The following is a 12,238-nucleotide window of genomic DNA, read 5'->3' as shown; positions in this document are numbered from 1 at the left end:
CAGGAAAACTTCTTTGCCTGCATTCTGGATCCGGAGCTCCCAGCTCCATGAGGCCAATACCACGGACTTTGGCACCGTCATACGACTGCAGGGATTATGCTGGCAATCATTACATGAGCAATGGAGGTGTAAGCAGAAAGTGGTTTTCCGTTCACCGCTCTGAGCCGTTAAAGTGGAAAGTGGTCACATGGAAGTCAGCCGATTGCTCGGGATACGCCGGCCCTGCTCTGTGCCAGACCCACTGGGGTCAGGTGGGAGGAGCCACCATGCTGGTGTTGGGTCACGAGCCCAGGGTTGCTGCAGCTGCTGTCAGAAGGAACGTTCCAGAGCTCATTGCGAGCTGCAGAAATGTTGCACACGGCTGTCCAAAAACAGGAAGATTCACAAGACGGCAGCAGTCAGTGCCAGGGTGCTGTGTGAACCTGGACCCTGCTGGACACACTGGACGTGAGCAGTGGCCTAAACACATCCTAAAACGGGTGGAGTTCAGGTGTTGAGATGGGTGGAAGGTTCACCTGAACGTGGGCTCCACATGCAGCGATGCTCCAAATGAGAGCGCTGGTCCAGCAAGGTGAGGCTGTAGCCATGGCTGTAGAGGCGCCTTGAACAAGGTCCACTCAGCTGCGGTCCAGCAGTGCAATGGCTCGCTGTGTTTAAAACAGAACTTCGTCAACGGAAATCATAACATAACAAATTTGGGAACATCATCTGTTTATTCCTCTGACAGAGTCATTTAAACAGCAGAGCAGCTATGATGTGGAAAGCCATCAGACTGCACATCTTACTGAAAAACACTCCAAAAAAAAAATCAATGACTTTCTGAGCTGAGAAATCATGGAGGAAAGTGCGCCCTCTTGTGGTACAAATGGGCAAAACGACGGTTTATAGCAAAGCTGTGCCACAGTATGGCTTATTTTCACACACTGATCTGAGTGCAGAAAGTCAAAGTTTTTTTATATAAAATAAACAAAAGACACAGCAACATTCGGTGTAAAATGCTGTATCTATTACAATAAGCGGTGTCTCACACTTTGCTTGCAGAAGCTCGGTATAGCTAGTCCCGGTGTAGATAACCGTGGTTTAACTAGTGCTGCTTTAACCAGGTCTCCTGGACCTGGAGGTGCGAGCTGTGTCGGTGGGAGGCCCCCTGGGTCCTGGGTGTGCTCGCAGCCCAGTGGAGTCGAGGTCACAACCCTGTTCCACTCCACGACAGGGCTGTGAGCACAGCCAGGTCCCAGGAGGCCTGTTATGGAGCGGAACAGGGTTGAGACCTCGACCCCGCTGGGCCGATAGGGACTCGGCTGGCCCCCACCTCTCAGCAGGGCCACAATGGGCTCAGGAAGAGGAAATGCTGACACTCTTCCTAGGATGGAAGTGTGACAGGGACGTGTCGCGGGCCTCCGCCGTTTTCCCTCATCCGTCCACCCATGTGTCTCCTGCACGTTTAATAAGTGAACTTTCATCACCAGAAGCTTGAACACAAACACGTTGTGCAATAACGACTGGCAGAGAGTAGCGATTTCGTTAAGAAGAACACGGCAACAACCCGTGTGTCCATGCGAGTTAAAAAGCCGATCTTTTTCCAGTGCTTTTATTGTCACACTTTTAACTGTGGGAATGAAAAATGGAAATGAGTACAGGAAAGAGCCAGGAAAAAGGGGCATGTTGGACTTTCATATCACACACACACACACACACACACACACACACACACACACAATGTCTACAACTGCTTGTCCCAAGCGGATCACAGTGAACCAGAGCCTAACCCGACAACAGAAGGAGTAAGGCTGGGGGGGGGGGGGGCACACACTCCGGACGGGATGCCAGTCCATCGCAAGGCACCCCAAGCAGGACTCGAACCCCAGACCTACCGACCTCCATATCATACCTAAAGTGTGCTTATTATAGGCCAGCATGCACACAGACCCAACAGCTGGAAAATTTACATGACCCCCACAAAACTGATTTTCACACTCTAAAAATTAATTTCATTAATGTAACGGGACACATTTAGACAGAAGCAACAATGTGCTCCAAAAGTTCAGATTTTCCATCATGTTCACACCTTCTTCAGACCTCCTCGCGCGCCAAGAACTTCTTTTCCAGAAAAGGAAAAGCATTAGATTTATATATAAATGCAGATATTGTTAATCTTAACGAAGAAACATGATTTTTCAATGCCGGATTATGTGTTAATTACAACCTATTTTATTGACTGTGCGTAAAGCAGCGGGTGTGAGTAGATATTGTGTGAGGGTCTAGAAATAAAAACATATTTACATATAAATAAGAGACGTATAAATAAAGACATAATAAAAACAAGTAAATAAATACATTGTCTTCATTTTCTATTATGCGTAAATGTTCTCAGAGCTTTTTTGGCTCCGTGCACGGCGGTCTGGTCTCTCTCTCTCTCACACACACACACACACACACACCAGGTAACACAAATTCACTCTCTGATCGCTCACGCATGAACTGTAAAAGCGCTGCTTTCCCCAGAGCCGCAGAGCGCGTGAGTCGGACCCTGGACAGACCTCCCCCCCCCCCCCGCCACCGGAAAGGACCCCCGAGAGAAGACCGGGAGCGGAGTGGCAGGACCTCGGGGTTTGGTCCCGGGTTCCCAAGCGAGAGAAAGTTCACAGTCCTTCGCTTTTACTGAGCTGCGTGTGCGCGTGGTGCGCAGAGCGCGTGACACCGCGGCGAGGGACTGCGGCACGAGACGGGCGACGGGCTGAAACCCGGGGAGCAGGAGAAGCCGGCGTGGAAATGTCGGAGCGCACGGAGCCGTCAAACGCGGCGGAGAAGCTTACCACCATGATGGAGGAGGTAAAGACCACGGAGATACCAAACCCAGTGGAGATACCAAACCACACTGAGAAGGTGAACAACGCAGAGGAGATGAGCACTCCCGAGATGCCAAACCCAGTGGAGATGCCAGACCCAGTGGAGACACCAAACCACACGGACAGGGTGAAGAACATGGAGGAGACAAGCACTCCTGAGATACGAAACCCTGTGGAGATACCAAACTCAATGGCGATAAACACCCTTGAGATACCAAACACCAAACGGGAACTAAAGCCCATGAAGATGCCGAAACACACTGACATAGAGTCAGAGGAAAGTGTAAACCCAGTAGAGACATCAAACCCCATGGAGATACCAAACCACACCGACAGGGTAAACCCCACAGAGGAGGCAAACAACCCTGAGATACCAGACTCCATGGAGAAGGTAAAGCCCATGGAGATTCCCACCCACTTGGATCAAGACCCACACCACGTGACCAGTGGTCTGAATTCTCAGAATGACATGCATATAAAGAGGAGAGAAACAGGTGAGTAACAAAGATGGAGAGAAATCTGAGAGCTAAATGTATTTTTTTAATACAGTTTTAAGTGATTATTGAGATAAATACGCAACTTGGAAAAACGTGATCTCAGTGAAACCCTAACTGTACCTATAATCGTTAACCATAATCCTAGTCGAACTGAGCAAGGCAGGGACTAAAACTGACTGCGGTCAATGTGGACCACAGTTGTGGAGCTGGGATCCCCTGCGTAAGACCAGCACCTCAGGGGTCAGGAGTCCAGGATGGCAGGAGCACCATGTTGGTCAGCGAGTCACACACCCGCCGTACCCGGTCACACACACTACCTTGAGTGGGGAGGGCTTCCTTCTCCAGTCTGGTTGCTCTGCTCCAGTGACCTGGCGCTCGCCACAATCCCCTCTGGTGTCACTTCTGCCCCCTGGGGAACCTCAGCCGCCTGTTAGAGAAAGGTGTGAAGGAACTCATGTCTCTCAGGCGCTGGTATCACCTCCCAACGTGAGGTCACGTTATTTTATCTCTGTAGGCGCACGCCTTTCCCTCACAGAGTGCAACTCGCCGAAAGAAGGAGTCGCCCCCAGAGGACCTGCAAAGGACCCCCCAGCTCCCCTGGAGGAGGGGTATCCCACAGGTACCAGGTGGAATAGGTTTCACTCGCCGCATCCATCTCCAGCCCCCATGAAGACAGGAGTGCTGTCCGTTGTCCACCAATCACTCTCCTAACCATGTTCCAATTTTATATATTGTTGCATCATAAATCTTGTGGAGCAGTTTTACACAAGGTGTCTGCCACTTGTTTACTTTCACCTTGCTCACTGTTTTACTGTAGTCTGTCATGCCATTTACTGCTCTTGCTGAACTGTTGGATTTACACTGTTAACGTGCTCACACCCATCATGGGGGGGGGTGCCCATCTCAATCCTATGGCATCACTCTGTACAGATAAAGGGAGAGTGTCTGAAAACATGTGTGTATTAATGTGGATGAGAGGGTCACTAATGGGGAGTCTTGGTCCACAGCGCTCCCGGTGCGCCTGGCTGCAGTGCGTGGCTCCAGGCGGCTTCCTGACCGTAATCTGCAGGAAGTGCTGAGGGGGAAACTCCGCGGCCTGGAGGGGAGTGGTGCGGGGGTCGGAGCCCTCTTCTCGGTGAGATGGTCTCGCAGCACATCGGACATGTCTTACCATACTACCTGAGGAGAGTTGAGCCACGTGTGCCCCAGCAGACTGGGGTGGACCTCTAGCGGCTGAATGTAACACATTGCTAGAGACACACGGTGGTGCAGTTCCTGGATCCAACACTCGACTGGTAACATCAGTTCATCAGTTTTTGTAAAGTAAAAAGAGCACAAAACATCAGAGGCCATCAGGTGGCGCGGTATTTGGAGCCACTGCCTTGCAGTCGAAGACCAGGGTTCAAATCTCACCTCCTGCTGTAGTTTCCTTGATCAAGATACTTACCGTGAATTGATACAGTATAAATGATACTGCTGTATAAATGGGTAAATCAGTGTAAGCAGTTTAGTGTCTAGGAGAAACTACAGTAATAACTGGACTAGAGCAGCGATTGTAATAAATGTACAAAGGATAATTTTATCAATTGTTCTGGTGCACTTATGGTAGTTGAAATGTCAGCGCAGTAGGTGAACTGAAAGGTGTATTTTCCTTGGCTCAGATTCTTTACCTGCTACAGGTGTGTATTTAACAAGCTTCTCTCGATGCAACATCCTCAGGAGCTGTGTGCACAGTTACTGTCCATCAACAGTGAGGAAGACACCATCTTTATTACCTTTAAGACCTTTGAGGAGATATGGCGGTTCCGCACATACCATTCCATGGGTAAGTTGGTTACTTGGCCTACAGATGTTTTACATACAGATTCCTTCCGAACTGGAGCAAAAACAACACAGAAGACACTTACAAGGTCTCACAGAAGACACCGTCACTGAAATGTTTGTCCCGCTGCTCTTAGGGTTCCTCTCACAGTGTTTGGAGAACCTGCTTCTGGACCAGGACTTCTGGTTGAGCTCCCCTGAGCAAGAGGAACCTGGAATTGAGGTGCTGGTCCAAGAGGAGACTCTGAACCTCATGTACAAAGGGATTTTGATGCAAGAAGGTAACAAGCCAATGGCATGATATACTTTGTCCACACCTAGACAAAGACTAAACTTCATGTCCAAGGCCTTCCTTGTCCATCCCCCACCCCAGCACTAATTCCTCTTCCTTGTCCAGTCCAGTACCAAGCTGCTCATCTACAGTTCACCTCAACACTCTGCCCGCCACCCAGTGACACATTTTTTTCAGCCCCCTCCTCCACCTGTCTGTTCCCCAGGGTCATTTTTTGGTCGCTGTACTGCAAGCCAGATGTTCGACAGCTCCACATCTGGCAGTGACCTGTACCTGGAGCAAGGAGACATCGCGCTCTTCGAGCCGCCGTTCAAGGGCTCTGGGTGGACCGTGCAGTCTCTAGCAGATGGAGCCCGGGGCACGAAAGCCAAAGCAGCTGTGGTGCCAGTCAGCCCCTTTCAGCAGTGAGAGGACCGAACATTAAGTTTTTGTGTCATTTCTGCCCAGAATCAACTTATTCCCCAAAAGAAGGCAAACATTCATACATGTGGGGTATTAAACACCTGCAGTACACTTGATCTTTGAGTTGAAGCTGCAGACAGGAATTAAGTATCATAAGGCCTGCTCGTCCTTTCTGTGCTGGTGAGAAACTCGATGATGGACATTCTGCGTTTTTTCAGATGGTTCCTGAAATCGTGCAGCGAAAACATCCTGGTCGGCAGCGGCAAAGCAGCCGCTAACTTCCCCTGTCAGTTCGGTGAGCAGGACACACTCTTGGAATCTTCATGCAAAGTCTGTTGAGAAATCGGGAGGGAAGAAGCTTCTTGTGTGCAAATATGGTTTTCTCATTTCTTGACAAATTCTTTGTTTCCCTTCAACATAATTTAATGACCGGACAGACTATGCTGTAAGTGGTCTGGAACACAAGGAACTTGATACGTTCTGGAATGACAAGGAGAATTTCAGGAAACGGTTAGGGATCATCACGGGGGGGCTGTGGCATTGCACACATTTAGGGAAGGGTAGACAAAATGGACAGATGTTTTACAAATTGAAGCATGTTCATGAAAGGATAAGGCAGTTGCTCTGGGGGTCTTCTGACAAGCCCAGTCCAGGGGTCCCTTAATGCTGGTTGACTTCCAGTCGCAGGCTCCTGTGTGACGACCAGGCGATGGGACGGTGGTGGACCAGATGAACTCAGCTTTGAGTGTGGTGAGGAGATCCATGTGGTTGGTTTGCTGGCATCCTGCTTTCAGTGGTTCTTGGGGAGACATGAAGGGACTGGCAGCATCGGGCTGGTCAGGACCAGTCTGGTCAAGCCCACAGACACCAACCAGTGAGTTTTGCCCCGAAGAAGTTCACAAAATTATTATTCACTGTTAGATTGAAAAAACACTGGTTTGGTTAAACTTCCTCATCCAAACATGCCTGATCATAATTTTTCTGTACTATTGTTTGGATCAGTGCAGCCAGGGCTCTACCCTGCTGTAACTTTTCACAACATGCTACTCTGGTTTTTACCAGTCTTTATTCTTGGTAGGTCAACTAACATATTTCTGGATGAAGAAGAGAGGGGGCTGTTCAGTGTGAAAGATGAGCAGACAAAAGCTGATGCCATTGCTCTGCTGAACAAATCAACTCAACACCACATGAGCAGCATCTACAAACTGGGTAAGAATGAACCTACTGGACCATAAGGGCTCAACATCTAGGGTCTAGATGAAGAGTTGACCAGAGGTGGCCTTTGTATGTGTTCCAGACTTGACTGAAGAAACAGAGAATCCAAACGGTGCACACCAGGGTAAGTCTCTCATCTGATGAATGAAACCAAGAACTGCGGAACATACTGCCACACAACAGAACTACTTAGGTACTGAGAAGGATTTATGGGCCTCAAATCATCAGTTTTTTGACTGCTTCTCTCCAGCTGGCCTGCTCTTCAGCATGGACTCCACTCCAGACCATGAGGAGCTCAGAGGCAAAATTGACAGGATTCTGAAGGAACTTAAAAATTCTGATGTGGACATTTTGCAAAGCAAGGCAACAGACCCTTCATCAGGTGAGGAGGACAAGAAGGAACTGGAGCCGGAAGAAGATGCGAGGCTCCCTTGCTTCACCATATCCATTGGTGAGGACGGTGTTGACAGCTTCCTACCGCTGTTCTCATTCCTGAACCACCGCAACTATCAACCAAAGTTTGCCAGCCTGTACGGCTTCTCACTGGACTTGTTCCACTCGGCGTTTCAGGGCCATGCCGAAGAGGAGGAGCTCGTGGCCTACCTGGCTTCTTCCCGGGAAGCAGCCCGCAGGAGGAGACTGTTCTGGGCCCAGAGCCGCATCTGCTTCCTCTTGGCCAAGCTGTGCGCCTGCAGGGCCAAGTTCTCCCAGGCCCGGGTCTACCTTGAAGAGGCTCTCAGCATACCCAAGGACACCTTCACGGACATGCGCTTCCTGATCGCCATCCATGCCAACCTGGCCATCATCTACCTCACGCAGAAGAACATAGAGAAATACTTTGATTCATGCGAGCGGGTTGCTGCTCTGCGGATGGGGGTCCCACAGCACATCTGCAGCACGGACAGGGAGCCCGAGGTGCTGCATTACGTCCTGAAGAAGGCCATCCTGGCAGGAAACATTGCTGTTGAAGCCCGAGTCTGCTTCCTGATGGCCCAGCTCTACCGCACTCTGGAGCAGACGCCAAACATCGTGCCCTATGTGGAGAGACTCCAGGCTTTGATGGAGGAGCCGCCAGGGAGCGCCCACTTCATACCCAGCCATGGCTACCTGGCCCTGGGGAGGACCTACAGGGAGAGTGGACTCTCACACCTGGCATTGAGTTCTGTGAGACGTGCTGCGTTGCACCCCTCAGCCACCCTTGCACACTGCCTGAGCAGTACCTGCTTTGTCTTGGAGAATGTGCCGGGTGAGTCCATCCCACTGCAGGTGGCGCCCTACCTGCGCAAGGCACTGGCACTCCTGGAGGGTGCAGGAGAGCATGTGCTCCGCCAAGCCATTTCCATGTCTCTGTCCCACCTTCTGCAAGACTGTGGGCTGCTAGATGACGCTCTCCGCTGTATACACACGCTGCTGGATGGTGGTTTGCCCTGCAGCAAGGCGGACATGATGCACGTCTTCGTCTCGTTAGCTTGGCTGCACATCCACAACCGCCAACCACGGCATGGACTCATTGTGCTGGAGGCAGTGTTGTCTGCGACCCTTTGGAACTGCGCCACACCGCAGGAGGGTGCCGTCCACAACATGCGTGCCATTGCGCTTCAGCACGTCGGTGATGTGAGGGAGGCAGCTGTCAGCTACCACACCGCCATCGAGGTGTGCAAAGCACTCGACTTGCAGCACTGCTGGGCTGTAGCCCTGGCCAACCGTGGGCTGCTCTACCGGCGCGTAGGGGCCAAGTCGCTGGCCGAGAGAACCCTGCTAAGCTCCGTGAAGATGTTCTCCACATTGCAAGGTGAAGGACACAAGGAGAACTTCATCGCTGTGCTCCTCGAGCTCGGCCATTTGTGCGTCAGCCAGGGCCAGCTGGAGAACGGGAAGATCTGCTACGAGTGGGCTCTCCTCACAGCCATGGGTTCCAATCGCCTCGACTGTACGTCTCATCCCTCAGCACTGTGTGTGTATGAGTGTGAGAGAGTGGTTGTAAAACATCAGACTAAGAACAAAAACATAGAATAAAGCCTCTCACCTTGTCATTGTGCTTATCCACGATACATTGCTTCCCCGAGAGATCTAGTCTGTATGTGCACTCTGACCAGCTCTGCACTCATAGCTCTCTAATATAGATTTGTGATTTCTGGTCCAGGTTAAATCATCTAATTTCAAAATAACACAATATCCATATGTAAAAAGTACCAGAACACAACAGGTTTAACTTGACTTTGACTCCAAGACCTACCAGCATGCTCCTCACCCCTAGGGCAGCTGCAGGCCTGCCAGCGCCTCTGCCAGCTTTACTGCACTACATGCCCCGACACCACTCAGAGCATCATCTACAGCGAGCACCAGCTAGCCCTGGTGCGCAAAACTGCCAACCGGGGACAGGAAGGCGACATCCTGGAGACCATGAGCCAGCTCTACTTGAGCTTGGGGACAGAGAGGTAGGAAACAAGAAGAGGAGCAGCTTTTTGCCTACAAGCAGCTGTTGTGTGATGGAGCTGCTCGTCAGCCATCAGTAGAGCAGAAATTACTGGTTTGTTATTCTGCTCTGCCAGTAGGTGGTACAATGATTACTGAGCTCAATTCACCTTTGTGCCCTACAGCTGAGTCAGGGGCAGCAAGGGTATGTATGGGTTAGAGCTGCCCTGAAGGACCGAGGTTCAACTCCTACCTCCTGCTGTAGTACCCTTGATCAAGTTACCTTCCCTGAATTAATACAATGAAAATTACTCAGCTGTAAAACTAAGTAAATGGTATAATTAACTCAATGTAAAAATCTCATATTGCAAGTGACCTGGAAGAAAAGTGTCAGAAAAAAAGAATAAATAAATGGAATGCTAATTTCACCAGAGGAACTTCAGGAAAGTGCAGTGAAGGTAGCGCTCTGGATTAGTGAGTAGCCCACTGAGTGGTATATTAGCCGCGGGAGGGGGGCACAGTCTCATCAGGCTTCGGTGTGAATGGCCCACAATGCCCCCTTGGTAGGGCTTTCAAGACTGCCCTGGAATACACGAAGTGCAGCCTCGGTATCTTCATCGACCTGCGCAGGAAGGAGAAGGAGGCATACGCTTGGCTGCAGTCTGGAAACATCTACCGCATGCTGGGACAGGATGAGCTTGTGGATCTCTACATTCAGGTGTGCCTCGTCTTGCCCACTGTTTTTGGTTTTGAAGAAGCAGGGGTCCTGACCAGGATGCCATCTCCACATACTTTGCCTCCAGGTAGCTCAGGAAACAGCTCTGAGCACAGGCAACACGCTCTTCGTTCTGGGGCTGCTGGAGGCCGCTGGAGACCTGTTCTTCAACAGCTCCCGAGACAGAGAAAAGGCTGTATCCTTCTACAAGGTGGGTGTGGTTAAAAGAACTGTCCTTCAGGGATCCACCCACCTGGGGAACATCATAAGTAAATGTACAGGCAGCTCATTTAATCAGTGGAGTGACCATTGGGTCTCTGTGCAGGACCGGGCCCTCCCCATCGCAGAGCGCACCAAAAATGCACCGACAAAGCTTCGACTCTGCAACAAACTGGGGGAACTACTCATGCAGATGCAGCTGCATGCAGAGGCCTTGCCATTCATGCAGACTGCGTTGGACCTCAGCATCGCTCTGGGTAAGTTATAACTGAGGCTTCGTCCCGTTGGCTGAGAAGTCACATGATTAGGTGTTAAGCCAATGTAACAAATAATATGTCTGTAACTACAAGTCACTTTTACCACTAAGTCACAATCAATTAAAGGTTAATAATACAGACATTCCTCAATGGATCCATCATTATCCTTCATCTCCCTGATGAGCTATTGCAGTAATAAACAGAAAGTAGTCTGAAAGACTTCTTTGAGCAATTCATCCCCTAAACATATACAGTGCCCCAATTTTACTGGCTCTCAGGAACCCCAGACATGAGCTGTAAACACAGTGAAAGTTCTTCATACTCTTTTCTACCATCTGTTGGCTGGGAGAATAAACACAGGTGTCATTCACTCTGCCTAATTAAAAATAAACTGGAAAATGTTTTTATTTTCATAACTCTCCTATTAATAACATGATGACCCACGACCCCACCCATTTGATTAAAGGAATTTCTGCATGAGCTCTGAATTAAAACCCATAGGTATGTACTATCTGCATCCACAAGGTGTTGCTATCCACTTGGTTGCTTCATGTAGCACAAAGTTTTTAAGTGTCAAAGCGCTGGATGTGTGTGTATGTGCACATGCTGTTTGCTGGCCAGGGGAGCGCCTGAACGAGCGGGTAGCCTTCCACAGGCTGGGGGTGCTCTACCACCAGCTGGGCCAGTTTGAGTTGGCTGAACACTACTACCTGAAGGCCCTGTCGTTGTGCCCGGCGCCCCTGCAGTTCGACGAGGAGACCCTGTACTACGTGAGGGTGTACTTCACCCTTGGGGACATCATCTTCTATGACCTGAAGGTAAACCTTGCACAGAAAAAGCAGCTCATTTGCACCGTAAGCCCTACAGAGTGCCAGGGAGATACAGGTTGGAGTGTCTCACCGGTGTGCCCTTTGAAGGTGCCCACTGACTATGTTCATCCTGCAGGACCCGTACGATGCTGCCGGGTACTATCACTTGGCGTTAGCAGCCGCCATGGACCTGGGCAATAAGCGCGCTCAGCTGAAGCTCTGCACCCGCCTGGCCACCATCTACCACAACTTTGTGGTAGACCGCGAGCGCTCGCTCTTCTTCTACCAGAGAGCGAGGGCCTTCGCTGCTGAGCTCCATGTGCGCCGCATCAACCTGTCACCCGAGCAGCACTACTGCAGCACGGCCCGCTACCGCAGTGGCCTGCACTAGGTGGTGCTGTCCCACCAGGCTCACATGCAGCACCACTATTCATGTGTGAAGCAATGGAAGGCCCAAACGATCAATGAATGATAGACTGACAGCGAATACTGCAAGAATCTTGACATTCAGCAATTTTTTTTTTATTAAGTTTTGATTCAGAACTGTTTTCTCAGATTTATGAAATGGAATAAAGGTAGGTAACTGCACACGTAGTGGAAAAATTAATAAATTTGTTTTAAGGTAAAGGGGCACGGTGGACCAGCAGATTTGACCGGGTCCTGCTCTCCGGTGGGTCTGGGGTTCAAGTCCTACTTGGGGTGCCTTGCGACAGACTGGCATCCTGTCCTGGGTGTGTCCCCTCCCAT

At 50.3% G+C, this 12,238-nt stretch overlaps 1 protein-coding gene across 1 annotated transcript; it reads left to right on the top strand.

The window, feature by feature from the left end:
* The first annotated feature begins 2,591 nt into the window (after positions 1-2,591).
* On the top strand, positions 2,592-12,205 carry sh3tc1 (SH3 domain and tetratricopeptide repeats 1). The gene is made up of 17 exons (XM_029251892.1): positions 2,592-3,343; positions 3,861-4,029; positions 4,325-4,481; positions 5,066-5,171; positions 5,305-5,448; positions 5,665-5,863; positions 6,080-6,156; positions 6,543-6,735; positions 6,940-7,070; positions 7,159-7,200; positions 7,327-9,006; positions 9,334-9,514; positions 10,059-10,209; positions 10,295-10,417; positions 10,532-10,682; positions 11,304-11,500; positions 11,628-12,205. The coding sequence occupies exons 1-17, from the start codon at positions 2,773-2,775 to the stop codon at positions 11,880-11,882; spliced, it is 4,527 nt and encodes a 1,508-aa protein (XP_029107725.1). The 5' UTR covers positions 2,592-2,772; the 3' UTR covers positions 11,883-12,205.
* Positions 12,206-12,238: the final 33 nt, after the last annotated feature.

Source organism: Scleropages formosus, chromosome 5, assembly GCF_900964775.1.
Source record: "Scleropages formosus chromosome 5, fSclFor1.1, whole genome shotgun sequence".
Taxonomy (NCBI): Eukaryota; Metazoa; Chordata; class Actinopteri; order Osteoglossiformes; family Osteoglossidae; genus Scleropages; species Scleropages formosus.
Note: the sequence above shows the minus strand (reverse complement) of the source record. Positions and strands in the feature narration are given on the sequence as shown.